The sequence below is a fragment of the Nicotiana tabacum genome, chromosome 19 (genome assembly GCF_000715075.1).
Source record: "Nicotiana tabacum cultivar K326 chromosome 19, ASM71507v2, whole genome shotgun sequence".
In the NCBI taxonomy this organism is placed as follows: Eukaryota; Viridiplantae; Streptophyta; class Magnoliopsida; order Solanales; family Solanaceae; genus Nicotiana; species Nicotiana tabacum.
In genome coordinates, this window is record NC_134098.1 from 146,007,394 (window position 1) to 146,030,149 (window position 22,756).

General features: G+C 38.3%; 1 protein-coding gene across 1 annotated transcript; it reads left to right on the plus strand.

Moving 5' to 3' along the window:
* The first annotated feature begins 612 nt into the window (after positions 1-612).
* Positions 613-2,274, plus strand: LOC142173880 (E3 ubiquitin-protein ligase PUB23-like). The gene has a single exon (XM_075239799.1). It carries the CDS (start codon positions 742-744, stop codon positions 2,020-2,022), a length of 1,281 nt encoding a protein of 426 aa, XP_075095900.1. The 5' UTR covers positions 613-741; the 3' UTR covers positions 2,023-2,274.
* The last annotated feature ends 20,482 nt before the right edge of the window (positions 2,275-22,756 follow it).

Here is a 22,756-nt window from a genome sequence, read left to right on the forward strand (position 1 = left end):
TTATATATTTAGAATTTTTAAAATAATTTTTCGTCTATGATTAAAATTAATTGAACATTTTATATTTATCTTGGTGCATCTCTAATAGAATTGACAAATTCTACAAATATAAATTTTTCTATGGGCGAAATTATTAAAAAAGCACTACACAAAGTCATGCAGAGTGACTTGCTTGCAACATCCAATTTACCATTTTTACTACAGAAGGATTATAGGAAAATGAATTTAAACCTTTATACACTACGGTATAAAAGATTTTCACACTATCAATTCACTTAAAAATTAACTATCAATAAATACTCTTAATAAGTGAAATTTGTAACATAAAAAACAAGATAGATAATATACTATAATAAGTTAAACTATACTGACTTGTAAAGTTCTTTTACATTCTAAGTTATATTATAAGTTAAACCTCAGAAAATTATGATAAATAAACTTCCATGTTAGATATTTTAGGGTCCAAGTTCATATTTACCCAAAATAGGGGGTGTGATGACAAAAGAGCAGTTTGAGTATTCAACTACATAGACTATTCAAAGTTATAAATTCAGCTCTTTCCAAGAGGCACATCTTTTTTGCTTTGATGTCAACAGTTACACAGCTTGCATACTTCTAATGCCAACCAATTAAATTAGAGTTCTTTGACTTTGATTTATTCCTTCTTTAGACTTCCACACATATCTCAATCTTACTTCATAAATACATAACATAACCAACTCATATAAAAAGCCTAGGATTATGTCTACCCCACTTCTCCTTTCAGCTTATAATCAAGAAAATCTAAATCATCTGTCTATGGATTTTCCTCAACATTTTAGATGCCCCATTTCCATGGAGCTTATGAAAGATCCTGTTACAATATCCACTGGTGTAACATATGAGAGAAAAAATGTAGAAAAATGGTTCTATACTTACAAGAAAAAAACTTGTCCTGCTACAATGCAAGCAATTCACAGCTTTGACATGACTCCAAATCACACCCTCAAGAGACTCATTCTTGCTTGGCAAAATGGGAAATCTCAATCAAATTCATCCTCTTCATTTTCCAACAAACACGATGAGCTCGTTTCGTTGCTCAATACGATTGAATCGAGCCCTTTTAAGGTAAGTTCTTTAAAGAAACTCAAGTCAATTGTTGACGTAGGTGATCATGATGTGAAGGATGATTTCAAAACATGTGGTGGTGTTGAGGTTCTTGTTAGGATCATTCAACAAATTTTAATGGAAAGCTCGGATTTTGTCACGTTTAGAGCTTGTGAAGAGGCTCTTAGTCTTTTGATCAAATTGCCATTTGTATTAGAAGAAGAGGAGACAATCAAGATTTTGTTACAACCAGGGTGCATGAAATCCATGGCCATAATGCTCCAACGGGGAAGTGCAGAAGCAAGATTTTGCACCGTTTCGATATTCCAAAGGATCACAAAAGCTGATTGCAATTGGAATATTGTGATTGAAGATCAAGGGATTGAATTCTTCAAATCCTTGTTGGAGATTTTATCTGATGAAATCTGCAGTAAGGCAAGTTCTTGTGCATTACAAGTGTTGATAGACATACTCGAAAAATCGAAAAAATCAAGATTGAAAGCTATAGAGGCTGGTGCTATTTGCAAACTCATTGAAATACTTCCAGATTCAAACAAATCAAATTGTGAGAAAATAATGTACTTGATCAAGTTATTGTGTGAATGTGCTGATGGAAGAATGGGATTCATAGAACATGGGTTAGGAATTGCAGTCATATCCAAGAAAATGTTGAATATTTCAAATGTAGCCACAAAAATTGGGGCGAAAATTCTTTCATTGATTTGCAATTCTAACCCCACAGAGAAGGTTTTGGAGGATATGTTGATGTATGGAACAGTGAAAAAATTGGTGACTTTGTTACATATTAGTGGCTCTTCATCAACAAAAGATAGAGTTCTCAAGATTTTCAAGTTACATGGTGATAAATGGAAGAAAAATCCATGTTTCCCTTATGAGCTCAAGAATTATTTGGGGTTGGGAAGTGATTCTTTGTAAAATCATGGGTTCAAAAAAGGAGTTAATATGAAAGTCAGATACTTGTAAAGAAATTTGTTGAAATAGAAGAAAGTTTGTTAGGTTAATTATGTCCAAAGAGTGTTGAATTAACCATTTGAATTTTTGTAATCTGTTGGGCACGCCAGTTTGTTTAATGGTAATCATCCCCAATAGTTTTATTTTTTGATGTAATTTTTGATACATTTCATATGTGTCTTGGACGAAGCCAATGCTTATAGAAATTTCATTTTACCTTAATTGTTATAGCATTCTTGCTTTGTGTCTCTTAAAATACAATGTAGATATACATCCCAGTATGGTTTGGGGCTATATACGGTGTTTTCTTCCTCTTCTAATAGAGAGCACTTTACTACTTTATTTGTGGATCTACTGGATGCAAATCAAATACCGATTGATTAAAAAAATAAACTTGTATGAAAAAAGAAAAAGAAAAAATGAATCAGTCCCCATTGTATGAAAATAAAAAATAAAAAAATATTGTAGATAGTTGAACTTCCTCATTAAATGCTTGGTCAGCCAAGTAAAACTTTATAATTTTTGTAACTGATTATTAAACTTTGACCTCAGCTAATTAATTTCATTTTGAAGTTTTCTTATCTAGGAAATCATGTTACAAGTATTGTTCAAAGACGATCGAAATAAATACTAGGAAATAGAAAGAAAGTCTAAATTTGACATTGTCTAATGATTTTGATGGAAGTTCAACTGTTTTAATGGAAATATAACAGATATATTACCACCTTTATACGTCATGTTTCTTGCTACTTCCAACAGTGAAGTTGACTTTTGCCTATATATCGTGTGCCCAGATTAAATTATTGGGGATAATATTTTATCTTAATGGCACACCACGTCACTTCCTTATATAGTTCATTTCTTTTTTAAAGTTGCATTAGTCATCAAGAGCAATTTTTATTTTATTTTATTTACCACAACAAAGAATTATGGTAAGACCAACATAACAATGCAATTTCTTTTGGTTAAAAAGAAAGATTATCAATTGTAAGCGTATAACGTAACTTCATTACGACAATAAATAATTAACATCAAAGTAAAGTTTACTTTAACTTGAAAGTCAGTTTTGAACATCTCAAATATCAATTCAATTGGTTTTTATCAATTATAAAAATGTGATCGAACATGATGAATGCATTTGGAAATGTAGGCAGAACTTAGTAAGTCAGAGTTAGATAATGATTTTTCTTTTAAAGTATAGGGAGGTCACGGTTTAACCTTTCATATTCATCTTACTTTCGCAACATTTCCACTAAAAAGATAAGAGGGAGAGAACGTTGCATTCTTCATCGTTTCTTCCAGTTTTATTAAAGAAATATTATTAAACTTAATTTGACTTATATAATTTATTAGTAATTGTTGTGTAAAATATTAAAGTAAAATTTTGAAAAAGTTAGTTCGATCAACAGTGAAAATATCATATTATCTTTTAGATTTGTGTACTTTATCTATAATTCTTGAGGGGTTGTGAAAGTTATTTTGACCAATTTTTAGTATTCCTTAAAATGAAAATCTACATATAAAAAAGGTAATCCGGCACTGAGTTCTAGCTATATGTAGGATCTAGTCGGATCAACTATATAAGTATATAGGATCTATTGTACTCAATTTTATCTTGCGGTTCCACAAGAGATTGTTTTCACGGCTTGAATCCGAGATCTCCAAATTAAATGGCAACGACTCTTACACTTTAGTGGCTCACCTTCAAAATATCATATACACATTATTATTAAATTTTAGATGGTTTAGTTTGGACTTTTGATGGGTTGTGAGAGTTGCGTTGGAAAACACTCCATCAATTTCGACTTATTTGACATAGTTTAACTCTGACATGAAATTTAAGAATGAATAAAGACTTAAAATTTGAATTCTTGAACATAACATAATGTTTATATTGGTATAAGACTTGTAAAATTTGTGGTATTTTAACCATGACATTAATATTTATGTGGCTATAACTTATAAATTATCATTAAAGAAATACATATAAAAATATATTATTCTTTTTTTTGGAATGGACTAATAATAAAATAATATTAAACAAAGTGAAACGAAGGATGATCCATAAGAAAGGTGGCAGGATTCGAACCTATGTTCGGCTTATCGTAATCGATAGCTACGACAATCTTCTCTTATGGCTCTTTCTAGAGAAATAGAGAAAGAGAGTTGCCCAAACCAAACCCAGAAATAGAGAATCAAGCCTCTTTCTAATCCATTCATTTCTGCAAGCAGGGAATCCAGAGCGTTGCCCCCCTCCTACTCAAGGTCAGGGAGTATTTTAAAATGTCTTGAATTGAATTTAGTATTGAGAGAATAATAAGATCGGCTAACAACTTAACATCATCCTTTTTACTACAGAGAGGAAGTAGTTAATCATGAGCACGCGATCATGGTATCTCGTGCTATAATAGTTGCAAAGTAAACCCTTTGAAAATGACATTTCAAATAAAAAAACAGAAAACGAGCTTTCCTATTTTATTTCAACAAGTGAAAATTTAGACCAACTAGAAGTTAGCTATAGCTATCAAGTAGCTCATGGTTTTGATAGTTATGAATAAAATCAAAAAATTATAAAACAAGAAATAAATTAAAAAATAGAGCTGAATCTTAGTTCAACCACTGAACAGTTGAGCTGCAAACTTCATCTATTAACGCTAATTAAAGATCTTTTGAACGGGCATACTCCAAAATCAAATGAATTTCACTGGTTTTAGGAATATTTTGACATTTTGCTTAGTCTTTGGTCAAAGGACTTAATATAAATTTAAAATAAAAAGTTTGCACTCTTGCCGACTTTAGAAAAATTAAGTAGCTACATTTATTTATGTAGTTAAAAGGTGCACCTTGTATAGTAGGTGAAAGAAATAAGAACTTTTTTCTTATGTCAGAAGATAAAAATACTTTAGAAAGTAGAAACCTTTCACATGAAGACGTACGTACACAATTGCCTCTGCCAGAAGGCATTTTCCAAGTTGCACTATTGAAAAAAACAAATACCCATTTTGGTGGCCAAAATCTCACCGCACCTTGCTGTCTAACTTAACCATGAAATGAAATATAGGCATCCTTTATCTTCCATAGTCGTCTTTGACCTGTGGTGGAGACAAGAGACAAGAGACGGCGTCATCTTACACCACTTTATCGAAAAAGTTTCCTAAATATATACTATTTGACTACTTAATTAATATTTTTTAAAAGATAACATATTTAATAGATCGACACCACTTGCACAAGCTCATACATAAGTTTTTAACTGCTTAGAGAATAAGTTTAATTACAGTCAAGTAAAAGATAAGGATAAAAGCGGCATGCTAGGATATGGTCGAGCTGTCGATCAAAACTAGTGAAAATCATAGTAGATCAAGATGTGATATCTTTCTATTGAAGCAGTTGAGTAGAGTTACCAGTAAAGTGCTCGGTGACCAGTGGAGGTGCAGACAAACTAGCCTAGTCTCCACTGTTTAAATAAAAATATTGCTCGAGCATAATCAACTTATGCTGCTTTATTTAGAGACAGGATGCACATTTATATGTAAATTAAATAGATATGAGCAAGACAAATCCACAAGTTCTTGCATTGCAATAAATTAAGATCGATAGAAGTTATTCTGCATACAAAAAACTATCTGGCTAGTATTCTTCAATAATGTAAAATCTTTCCTTGTGCTTGAGATTTGATCAAATGAGGTCGAAAATTAATGTAACCCACCTTAGGATTTCTATCCTTGTCCTCAAGTATGGCTCTGCAACCCTGCCATAAAAGCCAGGTGTAAGTCACGTAAATGCAGTAAAAAGGGTGGCTGAAATATGGCATATTCTACCTCAAAGTAATCCTTGCTAAATTCTGTCCTCAACACATGACAAGCAATCCTATACTCTCGGATAAGGCAATTACCAACACCTTACAGCCTCTCTTCTCTTATCTGGAACAGAAAAAGGACTAATATGAACAATTTGCAAATAATCAAGAAATCGTCGGTTGAAATGTTGGTCAAATCAAGGCAATACGGCTGTGCAGAAGGAAAAGAAATTCAACATGTGGTTGTGGAGCCAGACATCATCACATTTTTCATTTGAAGAACTTGCAACCCAGCAATACTGATCTAGTATCAATATGAAAATCTGAACATAAATAATCTTAATCCAAGTTCAGATTCTAAATAACCCTCCTGATGAGGCAGTTCTTAAGCAAATAAAAACTCAGGCAAAAGGTTCCCCATTTTTAATAAGTTGTCGAAATTAGCTTATTAAAAGAAAGAAAAGATTTCATTGATAATTGTTTTTTTAAAAAATCAACTGAATTTCGCAGGGCTTGGGAGCGAGCCAACAAAGGTGAATATTGAAAAGGTTGAGCTAGGACACGAGTGGACCTATATTGTGGTTCTTAATTAGTTAGCCAGCTGTCCAATCACGTAGTGACAGCTGTAAGTTAAGGAAGTGTAGTCGGTTAGATGTGTATATAATAGAGTATGTACTCCTCTTGTTAATTCATTCGAAAATCGATGGAATAGTAGAATTCCATTTTCCTTCTTCATCGAGCTTCTCTGCAATTATAGTGGTCTCAATCTCTTAACGTGGTATCAGAGCCGATGTAATCGATTCAAGTTGCGTCGTTCTCATAGCTATCAAGCTCAGTCGAACCACTTCTTAGTTGATACAGCTAAATTTCTCTTCCATTTATGCTCGTTATCAATTCATTCGAGTTAGAGTTTGAATTATCTTATAACAACAGAATCTCTATTTCTAGTGAATCAATTCACCAAGTTTGGTTCGATCATCAATGTCGATTGAGGAAAACAGCTCTCCTAGGGGTTCGAACACAGCTGATTTGAACACTGGACTTCCAGAGGGATTCACAGCTTCTGTAGTCATCCATCAACATCATCCATTGTTCCTTCAACCATGCGATACTCCTGGTAGCTCTCTTATCTCAATTAAGCTAATTGGACATGAGAATTATGCCCTATGGAGTAGTTTTATACGAGCCAGTCTACTTGGCAAGAGTAAGTTAGGGTTTGTTGATGGTAGCTACACTAAGGATAAATTTTCCCCTTCTTTACATGAATTGTGGGAAAAATATAATGTCATAGTCTTGTCATGGATCATGAACTCAGTTAGTAATGAGTTGCTAAGTGGCATGGTGTATGCATCTAGTTCACAAAAGGTGTGGGTTGATCTTAGAAAAAGTTTTGACGAAGTAAATAGATCCAGAATTCTATTTTTGCACAGACAAATTGCTACTCTATCTCAGGGCATTTCATCCGTGTCAGTGTATTTCTCAAAGCTGAAGGAGCTTTGGGCAGAGTTTGATGTACTCATGCCTTGTCCTGGCTGTGGCTGTGAGGAGTCGAAGAGATATGCAGAACATTTTAGCAATCGCAGGTTGTTGCAGTTTTTGATGGGCCTGAATGAGATTTATTCTCAATCTACCAACCAGATTATGATGTGAGTCCTACTCCAACTATAAACAAAGCCTATTCTATGATAATAGCAGAAGAAAGTAGGAGATCAGTGGCCAACTTTGCTCAAACTTCTGCAGTAAATGAGGGAATAGTTATGTTCAGTGGAAAAGGAACTCCTCAAGTTTCAACTAGCTATAAGCCTAAGAAAAACAATCTGTTCTTTGACTATTGCAATTACAAGATCCATACAAGAGATACTTGCTACAAGCTTCATGGCTACCCCCTGCAGACTTCAAGCCAAAAAGGAAGACTGGACCTAACAATGTTTCTTAATACACAAGGGCTCAGACTAGTATTAGTTCTAGTAATGGAGGCTTTGAGGCTACAGCTAATTATGTAGGACATTTGATCTCGTCCAATTTCACACCTCAAATCAAGGTTCTGAAATGGTCAATTACAATAATAGTACCCAACAAGAGTCGGAGTCGATTTCCACAGGGAGTTATATATGAGAGTTAGGGGTATATATTGTAGTACGTGAGTTTGAACTACCTCAATTTATACTTTCACAAATTGGGGTTATTTCTATCTCTATTTTAAACTAAGATTGCAAAGTTAAGAAATGAAACTAAGAAATTATTTTTGTTGTTTTTCAAGTTTTGTAAAAAGCCTAGGGCTATGACCATTACCTAGGTGTTTGCCTAATAAGATATAGATCTTAATGCTTGTTTTGTTGATCGGGGCGTATTATAGCTATCAACTCTCAATTATCCACTCAATACCTCTTAGTCAAAGAGTGATTTTGCCCAATTTGGCTTTCTCAAGTTCAAATGAGTATTGCACAAAACGGTTGATAAAAGCTCAAGTCGAGTTATTACTATCTCTAAGTTGAATCCTTTAATTGGGATTATCAATCTCTCGATTGACCCAATTTCTCGTTAGCCAAATTTACTTAGACTAAGTCTCTCTTTCTCAAGTAGAGACTAAGTCAAATAGGCATAAACTAATGTTTGCAACCATTAATTTCATAAATTAAAGCATGAACAAGGCTAAATAATAAACACTCAACCATAACCAAATATTAAATTAAACACGCATAAGGTTTACATACTAGGGTTGGGTCACAACCCTAGTAAAAATCTAGCTACTCATGCTTGAAATTAAAGAAATAGAAGAAGAAATACTAATTAAACTCATATTGTAAAATCAAAATGATAAAATCTATGTTAAAATATCCCAAAATATGAAAAGCTACTAAAAGAAGCAAAGAGAAACGACTACTGTAGTTGCTGATGTAAAAAGTTGACCTAATTTCGTGAAACTCTTCTATTTATTCAAAGCTGGTAATTTTGGACAAAAATACCCCTCGGGAGATTCTGCGGCCGCACAATTCCATGTGCGGTCCGTAAGTTTCTTCAACTTGTCAGGAAATGGAGGTTTGCGACCACACAATTTTGATATGCGGCCGTGAGGCAGTCTTTCTGCGGTCCGCAGATTTAAAACTGCAGTTGCAACTTGGTCTTCTGCGGTCCACAACTTTGCTTCTACGGCCACAAGGCACTTCTTTTGCGGCCGCACAATTCCTGTGCAGTCCGCAATTATGAGGGACTTGGAATTTGGAAATTTGGACATTCTCTGAACTTTGTTCCTAACCGAGCTTTTTGCGGTCGCACAATTCATGTGCGGTCCGTAATTTGCACAAAAGTCTGTTGGGCTTTCCTTCATCATCTGTGGTTTGCACTTTGTAAGCTTCTGTGCCTTTTATTGCCTTGAGTTTAGATTACTCCTTTTTGAGTTAGATTTCATCTCGGGAGTCTATCTTCTAACATTTCTGCAATTTAACACATTTCATCAGTTTTGGGAACACAATTCAATACTTTTAGACTAAAACAAAAGCTAAAAGGCGCTAATAAGTAGTCAAAATTCGCACTTATTAACTTCTCCAAATTTAAGTTTTTGCTTGTCCTCAAGCAAATAAAATAGTTTCCACCTCCACAAGTTAAGGGCCATTCCAGCCAATCAAATGTGAGTCATTCACACATCAATTTGGGACCAACAATTAATCACACTACTTATGTATTATCAACAAGGCGACAAGTTAAAATTTTATGCACATATAGTTCTAATGTGACACTTGAGCATCAAGAGTTGACTTTATTTATCAAGTAAGCTCGCTCTTTCATGTAGGTCATTGTGGATCCCAAACTCCTCATCCTCTTCTCTCCGTTTGCCTATCTCACTTAGGAATTTTAGCACTCAATCCAAAAATATTTGTGAAAGGTTCACTCATCTCTCTCAAGAGAATGTCGCAAGTACGACTTTAAGTACCATAGACTTGCCCCTCATGTAGATCTCCCCTAATGTAAGCTTACTCGGCTTGAAATCACGTAGGTCTTTTTCGAAATATAATGAAGGCTTTTGGACTATGGTTAAATATACTATGGTAGAGCGGGTTCATCTTTCCTTAAGCATTCCATTTTTTGTTTCTTGGCTTATGCTTTGCCTATTCTTTGAGGCACTTTCTTTTCCTTGGGAAACTAGAGAGACTTAGCATCTCTCTTTCTTGATCATGACATTCATCTTCTTCCTCTTTTATTTCTCCATGCTTTGTATCATTACTTTTCTTTGCATCCCTTAAACTCTTCCACTTATTCACTTTCTTTTGCATTTTTCTTTTTGTTCTTTACTTTTTTTTGCATTTCCTTCTCATCATTTTTTTTTCTTTTTGTGCCTTGATGCCTCCTCAAGCACCTCGTCTCTCTCCCAAACTTACATTTTTATCCAATTATATCACAAGAGTGTTAAGGAAAGCTCGAGTGGCAAAAGATGGTCACGACAAAACGGGTAAAGGCTTGTAACATGATTATCAAATGAGAAAGGCTCGAGTCTCAAAGGGGTTGACTAGGGATAACAATATTGGTGGGCAATGGAAAAATTCAAGCGGGTCAAGGAAAGGCTACAATCACTTCTCAAGCTAAGCAAAACTTAAGATTTTGCCTTAAAACACATTCGAGGCAAGTTCTAGACCATTCACACGGATACCCGGACTTGCAGTAAACACATCTCACCTCTCACGCAACTGGATTGTTAAAGAGGATAGAGTAGAGGGCCCACAACGATCACATTCAAGATTGAAAATTAGTATGGTTCGATTAAACCACTCGATGATTGCCTAAATTAAAACAAGAGTCATAGAGTCACTAATTAGAGTTATTTCTTTCCAAAAAAACTTGTTTTTAATCATAAGCACGTAGTAAAGTGTGTTGGTACCAAGTGAAGCACGTTTGACTCTTCGATCATGAATTAATTAGGTCTTTTTATTCATTACTACTACTACTATTATTATTATCTAAACACCAAAAACTGACTCAGTTCCTTAAGAAGGTTATCATGCCATTCATCGTTGGGAAGAGTCACCCGGTTCACACAAAAACTACTTTTGGAAAGAACCGTGACATTAAGAAAACCAAAGGCTTATTATCTACTAAAACACAAAGAGAAGCTATTAAATCAAAAAGAAACTACTTAGTTAAACACTAACTAATAAGAAAACACATGTAAAGAAGCTACAAAGCAAAAACTATCGAAAGCATAACAAATATACATAATAAAAGAAGATATATACATAATGAGAGAGGAAACGAGAGAATATATACAGAATAAGGAAAACGAAAAAAATACTGTCAGTTATTACAAACCAATACAGAATAAGGAAAACGAAAAAAATACTGTCAGTTATTACAAACCAATTGTCTCAGAATCATCAAAATATATCAAATAAACTCCACCCCCATCCCCCCGAATAAAAATAAGCATTGTCTCCAATTCTTAACAAAATAAGAGTAAAGGAAGGGTAAGAGTGAAGAAAACTCCCTATGGCTCCTTGGCAATCTCTGTGTCCACAGTAGCATCACCGACCTCAGTCTCATCCAACTGGATCTTATCATCATTAATTTCGAGCGTGACTGGGTTGGTGAACATCTAACGTACTACCTCGGCAGTGTCAGCAGCAAGGTTTGGCTCCTCAGACTGGCCAGCTGGTGATGTTTGTGCTGTAGGATCTGGGCTTGGTTGGTGTGGGTCAATCAGCATGTCAAATGGAATGTCTCCAGATGCTGCAAGCTTGGTAACCTGTCTCCGGAGCTTGTCCACTGACTTCTTGGAGCCCTTGGACTTCCACATCTTCTTCACTTCCTTGCCCAGCTCTTCTATCACTGACCTATGCTGCACCAAAGTGGTCATGATTGTGTTCTGATTCTCCAAGAGCTTCTTCAGAGTTTCTTCAACTGTGGGGGGAATTTGGGGTGCCAAAATGGAGGACTGTGCTGCAATATTACTGGATATGTAAGACAGCTTTGCAGTATCTGCCTGCATCTAGTTGTTAAGGCATGCCAGTGTCTGGGAGACACGCAGCGCAGATAGTGGAGCAGTGGGCATCGGCACCGGCTTGAAAGCCGAGGTGGAACCTGTAATGGGGGCTGCTTGAGGCACTGAGGCTGGAAGTAGGGGCATAGCTGCTGCACTGGCTGAAGGCTCTACTGAAGTAGATGGCATGTTGACTGTCTCTGCGGCTACCACTGATGGCTCATCAGACTGGCCTATGGTGGTAGTCGACTGACCCTTTTTCTTAGGGTTGTGTGCATCCATCAACGAATACCATGAGAAGGGCTTCTTTGCCCGCACCTTCATATCAAAATCTCGCGACTCTACCCGTGCATCCATAAGATACTCAGTAATGGTGTTGGGATACGGGTAGGAGGTATCAGATTACCTGGAAACCATAAATATGTTGGCCGACATCACGACACCCACATTGATCGAGTACCCAGCCATGATGGAGGCAGCTAGAACTGCCCGCGAGATAGGAAGGTATGTCTTATTCTGACTCGGGTCTAGTCGGCTACATACAGAGGTTTGGCACCCCTTTGCCTCGAAACTCAAGGTGTTTCTATGAATAGATACCCCTGCTATGATCCATGCTGGTGGTGGCCCAGGAGCTGCCAGAGTCTCAGCTAGCCACAGGAGAGCTGCATCCCCCATTGCAAACTTCTCCAAATACTGTGTGGGATCAACATCATCAAACCCTAAATAGGTGTTCAATGTATGCTGGTCAAAACACACCTTCAGGTTCCTCACTTTAGTTACCTTGGTCCCTTTCTTAATATGTCCCACATTGGCGTAGAACTCCCGGACAAGGTATTCCTTCGCATCCACTACGCTCTGGGTGAACCACATCTACCCCTTTCGCTCTCGGAACTGCCTCAAGACAACCAGATTGTACTTTTTAAGATCTTTCAATTGGAACTAACGCTCAAGAGTGAGCGATCTCACTGCCCACCACTCACAAAAACTAGAGAAGGCAGCCAAACTAACGAATATGTCCTCTCACTTCTCTTTATTCTTCGACCGCTTAAGGCCGACAATTGTAGCATCTCCCCCTCTGCCATCATCGGGGATATCATCAACTGTAGTCACTGGTGCCTCAGGGACAGGTGTAGAGGAGGGCTCGGAAGCCTGACTAGCACTTTCTGCATCCTCAGAAGTGCTCTGAGATGTGGAAGGCTTGTCCCGGAGTTGATACCTTCCTGGTAGCTTTGATTGGAAAGTCGGCTGCTCTTGAACCGAGTTTCCTTCTGATGCTTCCCTAGATAGGACATAAGATCTGGATTCAGAGGGCTCTGCATTTCTCTCTCGACCGACTATAGCTTTCTTTGTGATTATCTTTTGGAGGGCGAGGGGTAAAACACTCTTACCTCGACCCCTGGAAGGTTCACCCCTCCCCTTTGTAGTATCACCTCTACCTATAGATCTAACCATTTACTCTACCAAAAAAAGCAGGTGTCAGTTGTAATTTAATTTCAAACATACAAGAACACACCATAGAGACAGTGAACAACACAGTGTAAAACATGCTTGCAGGGTAGGGGAGTACGGTCCGCAGAATTCTCATTGTGGCTGCAGAATGGGCATTGCGGACCGCACAATTTATCATTGCGGCCGCAGAATTGGATTGCGGTCCGTACAATTGCCCTTGCGGCCGCAAATCAGACACCACTAATATGCCAACTCTCTGATAACAGAGAATGGGCTGTTTTGCGTCCGCAATCAGTTTTCTACGGTCCGCACATTTTTTATTGTGGCTGCACATGTGAGTCATCAAATTGACAACTCTCTGATAACAGATAAATAGTTGTTCTGTGGCCTCAATGGAATTTTTGCGGTCCGCACATTTTTCATTGCGGTCGCAGAATCATGCTTGATTAAGTACCCTAATTTCAACTTCTGCGGACCGCACAATTTCTTGTGCGGCCATAGATTCCAAAACAATTACGATAAGAGTTCTAGGGTTTCTATTTTTTCACAAATTTGACATGGTGTCAGTGTATAATCATGAAAATCTATACTAGTTAACCCACTACAGTTTTAACTTATATGGTTGTATAATTGAATTCTACTGACAAATGGCCTAAAACTAACTAACAAATTGTAAATTAAACTAAAAGTTGAAAAATTCTACAAGTAATTGAGGCATACCAGATATGAAGTAGTGCAAATGAGTGATCACAATTGTTGAGAGTGTGTGTGGCAGATGATTTACCAGATGTTTTTAATATTTTAGACTTGTGAATGCTCAGAGACGGGAAAAAAGTAACAGTAGCCCTAGGCATTCTATTTATACTGGACGGTTCTGACTGAGGGAAAGAGATTTGAGTGCAGCCACAGAATTCCCATTGTGGTCCGCACTCTGTTACCTGGGGCTTAGAAGCCCCTTTGTGTTGCGGTCCGCAGAATTTGCTGTGCGGCTGCAAATTTTGTCTTGCGGACCGCAGATTTTGTCTTGCGGCTGCTATTTGGCCATTTCTCTGACAAACCAACTTCAGAGAGTTGTCATTTCCCCCCTTCAATTTGTACGGTCCGCAATGTAATTGTGCGGCCACAGAGGACCTTTTTCTGCCGCAACCACAAGTGTGCGGTCCGCATAAAACAATTGTGGTCCATAATTCTTTCCACACTTAGCCAAATTTCTGGACATATTTCCTGTAAAGCATCCTCGACCCTGCAACATACTTCAAATCTAGTTAGCACAAAAATAACACCTAACTACAAAAGAAGAAGACAAAAGAAAAAGAAACATGGGTTGCCTCCCAAGCAGCGCCTGATTTAACGTCGCGGCACGACGCATATTACCATCATTTGAAATGAACCATCGCCACAACGTGGCCATCACCAACGTTTCCCAGATAATGCTTCACCCGGTGACCATTGACTCGGAATACCTCATCATTTTTGTTCTTCAAGTCCAATGCACCAAAGGGTGTCACACCCACGACTTCAAACGGGCTACTCTATTTAGACTTTAACTTCCCGGGAAACATCCTTAACTGTGAGTTGAACAACAACACAAGATCACCCTCTTTGAACTCTTTGTTCCAAATGTACTTGTCATGAAGATATTTCATATTCTCTTTGTAAAAGGTGAAACTTGTGCATGCATGGTACCGGAACTCATCCAACTCATTCAAATGTGAAACCTGCAAATTAGCAGCTGCATCCCAATCAAGATTCAATTTCATCAGAGCCCACATGACTTCGTGCTCAAGTTCCACCAAAAGATGACAAGCTTTGCCGAATACCAACTGGTATAGAGACATTCCTATAGGAGTTTTAAAAGTAGTTCGGTAAGCCCATAATGCATCATCAAACTTTTTTGACCAATCCGTCCGGTTAGCATTCACTGTTTTGGACAAGATATTCTTTATCTCCCGGTTGGAGACTTCCATTTGACTGCTAGCTTATGGATGATAGGGAGTCGTGACACCATACTTGCTAAGCAAAGTGTCAAAAGACTTGTAGCAAATATGTGACACCCCATCGCTTATGATAGCCCGCGGAGTACCAAATCTTGTAAAAATATTCTTCTTCAAGAACGACACCATATTTCTCGCTTCATTGTTTGGTAGAGTAATGGCCTTAACCCATTTAGACACATAATCAATCGCGACCAAGATGTAGGTGTTTCCACAAGAACTCACAAAAGGACCCATGAAGTCAATACCCCACACATCAAAGATATCAATCTCCAAAATGGTAGTGAGAGGCATTTCATTCTTCTTCGAGATTACACCGGCCCGTTGACATTCATCACATTTTTTCGCCACATCACTTGCATCTTTGTAAAGAGTGGGCCAACAGAAATCGCAACTTAGCACTTTGGCCATCGTTCTTGCTTAGCCGTCATGGCCACCATAAGGCAAAGAATGGCAAGCCTCAAGAATAACACTTTGCTCTTCGTCCGGTACACATCTTCTAATTACCCCATCAGTGCCGGAAAAGGTATAGCTCGTCCCAATAATAATATTGACAATCCCTTTTGAGCTTCTTTCTTTGATTTGAAGAGAACTCATCCGGGATGATTCCACACACAAGGAAGTTTGCTAGATCCGCGAACCATGGCACCTCCTTCATTGAAATAGCCAAGAGTTGCTCATCGGGGAAGGAGTCATTGATTTTAAGGCCATCATGCGGCCTCCCCTCCTCCTCCAAACGAGACAAGTGGCCCACCACTTGATTTTCACTCCCTTTTAGATCTTGGATGTCAATATCAAACTCTTGCAACAATAGCACCCATCTCATCAACCGAGCTTTGGAATATTTCTTGCTCATAAGATAGCAAAGTGCTGCATGATCCGTATGAACAATAACCTTTGCACCCACCAAGTACGGGCAGAACTTCTCAATTGCAAACATAATGACAAGGAGCTATTTTTTCGTAACGGTGTAGTTGACTTGGGCATCATTCATGGTCTTACTAGCATAGTAGACCGGATAAAAAATCTTGTTGATGCGTTACCCCAAAACTACTCCAACCGCTACATCACTAGCATCGTACATGATCTCAAAAAGGATACTCCAATTATGAGCGGTGATAATGGGAGTGGTTGTCAACTTGAACTTTAACAATTCAAAGGCTCTCATGCAATCATCATTGAAGTTAAACTTAGCATCTTTCTCTAAGAGCTTGCACAACGGGTTCACCACTTTAGAAAAATCCTTGGTGAAATGCCGGTAGAACCCCGCGTGACCTAAGAAACTTCGCGCGCCTTTCACAGAAGTTGGAGGTGGAAGTTTAGAAATCACCTCAATCTTTGCCTTGTTGACCTATATGCCATTCTTTGAAATTTTTTGGCCAAGGACAATGCCTTCCTTGACCGTGAAATGGCATTTCTCCCAATTTAGCACCAAGTTCATTTCTTCACACCTTGAAAATACTTTATCCAAATTTTCCAAGCAATCATCAAAGGAATCCCCGACCACCGAGAAGTCATCCATGAAGACTTCAAGGTAGTCCTCGACCATATCCGTAATGATCGCCATCATACACCTTTGAAAAGTCGCCAATGCATTACATAAGCCAAATGGCATCCGCTTGAAAGCGAAAGTACCATAAGGACATGTGAAAGTTGTTTTCTCTTGATCTTCCATAGCAATAAGCATTTGGTTGTAGCCCGAATATCCATCTAGAAAGTAATATAAAGCATGACAGGCCAACCTATCAAGCATTTGGTCAAGGAAGGGGAGTGAAAAATGATCCTTCCTTGTGACTTTGTTTAGCTTGCGATAGTCCATACACACTCTCTATCCGGTCACCGTTCTTATGGGAATCAACTCGTTCTTATCATTGGTAACCACCGACATGCCCCCTTCTTTGGGACACATTGCACCAGAAAAGTCCACGAACTATCGAAAATGGGGTAGACAACCCCGGCATCCAACCACTTGATAATCTCCTTTTTGACCACGTCTTGCATAACTTCATCGAGTCTCCTTTGATGTACTATAAATGGTTTGGAATTCTCCTCCAAGTTAATCTTGTGCATGAAAAATGCGGGGCTTATTCCCCGAATATCTGCCAAAGTCCACCCAATAGCCTTCTTCCTCTTGTGGAGCACCGCCAACATAGAGTCAACCTGTACGTTAGTTAAACAAGAGGAAAGAATAACCGGTATAGTAGAGCAAGGACCAAAATATTCATACCGAAGATGTGGAGGCAATGGCTTCAACTCCAAGGTAGGAGGCTCTTCAATTGAAGGCTTTGTAGGAGGAGTTTTCCTATTTTCAAGATTCAAGGAAAGTTTCTAGGGTGCATAGTTGTACGACCACATTCCTTGCAAAGAATTCACACATTCAATGAAGCCATCCATCTCATCATCATCAAAGTTGAGCAAGACGGCCTCCAACATATCACCTACATTAACCGTGGAACTTGTATCATCAATAATTACGTCAGTCACCAAATCAATGAAAGAACATACTTCATTGTTGTTTGGTTGCCGCAATGAATTGCACACGCGGAACACCACCTTTTCATCACCCACCCGAAAAGTGAGTTCTCCGGCTTCCACATCAACAAGAGCCTTCCCCATAGCAAGGAAAGGTCTTCCAAGAATAATCGGTACCTCATAGTCCACTTCACTATCAAGAATAAAAAAATTCTCCAGGAGAATGAACTTATCAACACCAACCAATACATCTTCAATCACTCCCAACAGTCTTTTCATTGTATGATCGTCCATTTGTAATCTCATAAATGTGGGTCTTGGTTGCCCAATTCCCAAAGTCTTGAAAACTGAATAGGGCATCAAATTGATACTCACCCCAAGATCACAAAGAGCTTTAGCAAACTCGGCACTTCCAATGGTATAAAGCATTGTGAAAGCACTGGGATCTTCTAATTTAGGAGCCATCGAATGCATAATTTCACTCACTTGATGCGTGACTTTGATAGTTTTAAAATTCATCGACCGCTTCTTTGTCACCAAATCCTTCATAAACTTTGCATAACCGGGTATTTGCTCCAAGGCTTCAACTAATGGCACATTTATTGAGAGACTCTTCATCATGTCAATGAACTTTTTGAATTGATTCTCGCCATTTTTCTTGGCGAGCCTTTGAGGATATGGAGGAGGAGGCTTGGGCAATGATTCCTTAGCCTTTTGCGCTACCGGTTCCGGTATGTTAATAACATGATCCCTAGACGGGTTCACTTCCTCTTGAGTCTCTCCCACATTGTCATCAATATCAATCCGCACTTCATCATTTGCTTGCAGCATATTGTTTGGGATCTCTTCTTCTTCTACCACTTTCTCATCATCCACAAGTTTCCTTTGACTTTGAGGTGGGTGTATTCCCACATCTTCCACTTTTTGTAGTAACAGCCATGGCATGTCCCGTATTGTTCCCACCCTTTGGGTTCACTACCATGTCACTTGGTAGTGCCCCCTTAGGATGAGAATTTAAAGCTTGAGAGATTTGCCCTATTTGCACTTCTAAGTTGTGGATCAATGTGTTGTGTGAAACAAGTTGGGCATCGGAATCGAAATTCTTCTCTATCATTTGCTTAAACATGTTCTCAATACGGCCCATTTAATTGTTGGAAGAACTAGGACCATGAAAAGGATAAGGGGTGGGTTGCTCGGTTGTTGATACATCGGGGGCTTCTGAAAACCCGACCCTTGATTTCCTTGATTGTTACTCCAACCGCCTTGATTGTTGCCTCCCCAATTGCCTTGGTTATTGTTGTTATGCCAATTCCATTGATTATTGCCACCACTCCAATTTCCTTGATTGTTGGTGTTATTCCAATTGCTTTGATTATTCTGAGGTCTCCATTGTTGTTGGCTTGGGCATTGAAAGTTGTTTATTTGCCCTTGAAAGTTGTTCACATATTGGACCTCTTATTCTTTGTCATTGTAGGAATCATCTTGCTCAAACCCACTATCTTCTAGCATAAAATTTTCTACTCTTTGTTTCACTTGCAGACCCTTTGTTCTCCGTTTGTTCACCATCATGTTTACTCCCTCCATTGCATTGACTTGCCTCGGGTTTTGCACTTATTGAAGTTGAGCCTTTGCCAGTTGGTTCATGGTAGTGCTCAATTCGACTATGGCTTGCCCATGGTCATGCAATTCTTTGTGAAGGTGAATCGCATTGGGATCACATTATGGAACATTAGCCCGGGATTACCACGCCAATGAAGTGTCCGCCATCTCATCCAAAATATCACACGCCTCCGCATAAGGCATAGTCATGAAGTTCCCACTGGAAAGTTGATTCACTACATATTGGTTGATTGTATTGATCCCTCGATAGAAAGTTTGTTGAATCATGTTCTCCGTCATATCGTTGTTGGGACACTCTTTCACTATTGTTCTATATCTTTCCCATATCCCGTGTAGTGGTTCATTGGGCTCTTGCTTGAATGCTAGAATTTCATCCCAAAGTATAGCCATGTGCCCGGGAGAGAAGTACTTAGAAATATATTTCTCCGCCAATTCATCCCAAGTATGAATGGAATGATTTGGCAAACGTTCCGACCAATCTAAAGCTTTTCCCCATAGAGAGAAGGGAAAAAGTCTTAGTCTCAAAGCATCCTCGGAGACATTTGTTTGTTTACCCCCCCCCCAAACACGTATCTACGAACCCCTTCAAGTGTTTGTATTCATTTTGACCCAGTATACCGGTGAAGAACCCTCGTTGCTTGAGCAAAGTTAGCAGCACGTTGGTTATTTGAATGTTGCCCGCCCTAATACGGGGAGGAACTATAGCACTTTCATACCCTTCATTCGGCAACACCCGGTGTGGAGCCGCTCGTGGTGGAGGTGGGGGTGGAGTGAACACATTGTCATGAGGCACTCGGCCTCGTCTATTGGCTTGAGGTTCAAGAGGGACCTCATCCATTTGATCATCCTCAACATCCACATCCCCATAAGCTATGTTTCTGAGCTCATTGTTTGCCATGATTGCACCTACAATTTCTCAACACGTTAGTAACAAGGAAGGAAAATAAGATATTCAAAAAACACACCTAAATATATAGTTAACACTGTTTTTAACTCCCCGGCAATGGCGCCAAAAATTGATCTCGTCCAATTTCACACCTCAAATCAAGGTTCTGAAACGGTCGATTGCAATAATAGTACCCAACAAGAGTCAGGGTCGATTTTCATAGGGAGCTATATATGAGAGTTAGGAGTATATATTGTAGTATGTGAGTTTGAACTACCTCAATTTACACTTCCACAAATTGGGGTTATTTCTATGTCTATTTTAAACTAAGATTGCAAAGTTAAGAAATGAAACTAAGAAATTGTTTTTGTTGTTTTTCAAGTTTTGTAAAAAACCTAGGGCTATGAACAATACCTAGGTGTTTGCCTAATAGGATATAGACCTTAATGCTTGTTTTGTTGATCGGGGTGTATTATAGCTATCAACTCTCAATTACCCACTCAATACCTCTCAGTCAGAGAGTGATTTTACCCAATTTGGCTTTCTCAAGTCCAAATGGGTATTGCACAAAATGGTTGATAAAAGCTCAAGTCAGGTTATTACTATCTCTAGGTTGAACCCTTTAATTGAGATTATCAATCTCTCGATTGACCCAATTTCTTGTTAGCCAAGTTTTTTTAGACTAAGTCTCTCTTTCTCAAGTAGAGACTAAGTCAAATAGGCATGAACTAATGTTTGCAAAAATTAATTCCTCAAATTAAAGCATGAAAAAGGTTAAATAATAAACACCCAACCATAAACAAGTATTAAATTAAACACCCATATGGTTTACACACTAGGGTTGGGTGACAACCCTAGTAAAAATCTAGCTACTAATGCTTGAAATTGAAGAAATAGAAGAAGAAATGCTAATTAAACTCATATTGTAAAATCAAAATGATAAAATCTATGTTAAAATATCCCAAAATATGAAAAACTACTAAAAGAAGCAAAGAGAAACGACTACTATAGTTGCTGATGTCAAAAGTTGACTTAGTTTCATGAAACTCTTCTATTTATACAAAGCTGATAATTTCGAACAAAAATGCCCCTCAGGAGGTTCTGTGGCCGCACAATTCCATGTGCGGCCCGCAGGTTTCTTCAACTTGTCTAGAATTGGAGGTCTGCGGCCGTGAGGCAGTCTTTCTATGGTCCGCAGATTTAAAACTGCGGCCGCAACTTGGTCTTCTGCGGTCTGCAACTTTACTTCTGCGGCCGCAAGGCACTTCTTTTACGGCCGCACAATTCCTGTGCGGTCCGCAATTCTGAGGGACTTGGAACTTGGGAATTTGCACATTCTATGAACTTTGTTCCTAGACCAGATTTTTTCGGCCGCACAATTCATGTGCGGTCCGCAATTTGCACAAAAGTCTGTTGGGCTTTCCTTCATCATCTGCGGCCGCAGATGAAATTCTGCAGTCCGTACTTTGTAAGCTTTTGTGCCTTTTATTGCCTTGAGTTTAGATTACTCCTTTTTGAGTCAAATTTCATCTCGGGAGTCCATCTTCTAACATTCATATAATTTAGCACATTTCATCAGCTTCGGGAACACAATTCAATACTTTTAGACTAAAACAAAAGCTAAAAGACGATAATAAGTAGTCAAAATCCCCACTTATCAGCATTCTCAGCAGAGTAGCCTTACTCCAACTAGTCAGGGTGGTCAAGGAGTAATTGCAGGAGTAACTCAGTTTACAGTTGATCAGTACAATCAGATTTTGCATCTGTTAGGCAAGTCTAGTATCACCTCTACAAGCCAAGGTGATCAAATAAGTAATGTAATGTCTGCAGATATGATCTCACCCTCTATAGTTACTAAAGTTGAGGTTAGGTGGATAGTTTATACAGGTGCTTCTAATCACATGGTAAAGAGTCTTAAAGTTCTAGAAGAATCTAAGACTGTTGATGAATCCAGTATTGGAAAAGTACACCTTCCTACAGGAAGAATAGCAAGTGTAAGGCATACAGGATCTACAAGTGTATTACAAGGCCAGAAAATTACCAATGTGTTACACATACCAGACTTCAAATATAACCTTTTGTCTGTTTCAAAATTAACAAAGGAGCTTAGGTGCTTGTCTTTGTTCTATCCTAACTTTTGCCTTTTTCAGGATCTCTTCAATGGGAGAATGAGGGGGATTGGTAAAGAGGATGAAGGTCTTTACATCTACATATCAGGCAACAAAAACCAAGCAAGTGGAGAAGAAAATACAATAAAGGATGATATATCAAATGTATCTCTGTGGCATAAGAGGTTAGGTCATGTGCCAATTGATGTTCTGAGAAAGCTAAGATGTTTTCAACATTTAAAGTGTTATAGTAAGACTAAGCAATGTACTGTATGTCTTATTGCTCAGCAAACAAGACTTCTATTTCCTCTTAGTACTTCTATTGCTACTGCATGCTTTCATTTGCTTCATGCTGATGTTTGGGGTCCCTATAGGGTACCTACTCATGATGGGAAGAAGTAC

Excerpts from the sequence above, each read along its gene's own strand:
- LOC142173880 (XM_075239799.1), top strand. The coding sequence starts at position 742 with ATGTCTACCCCACTTCTCCTTTCAGCTTATAATCAAGAAAATCTAAAT.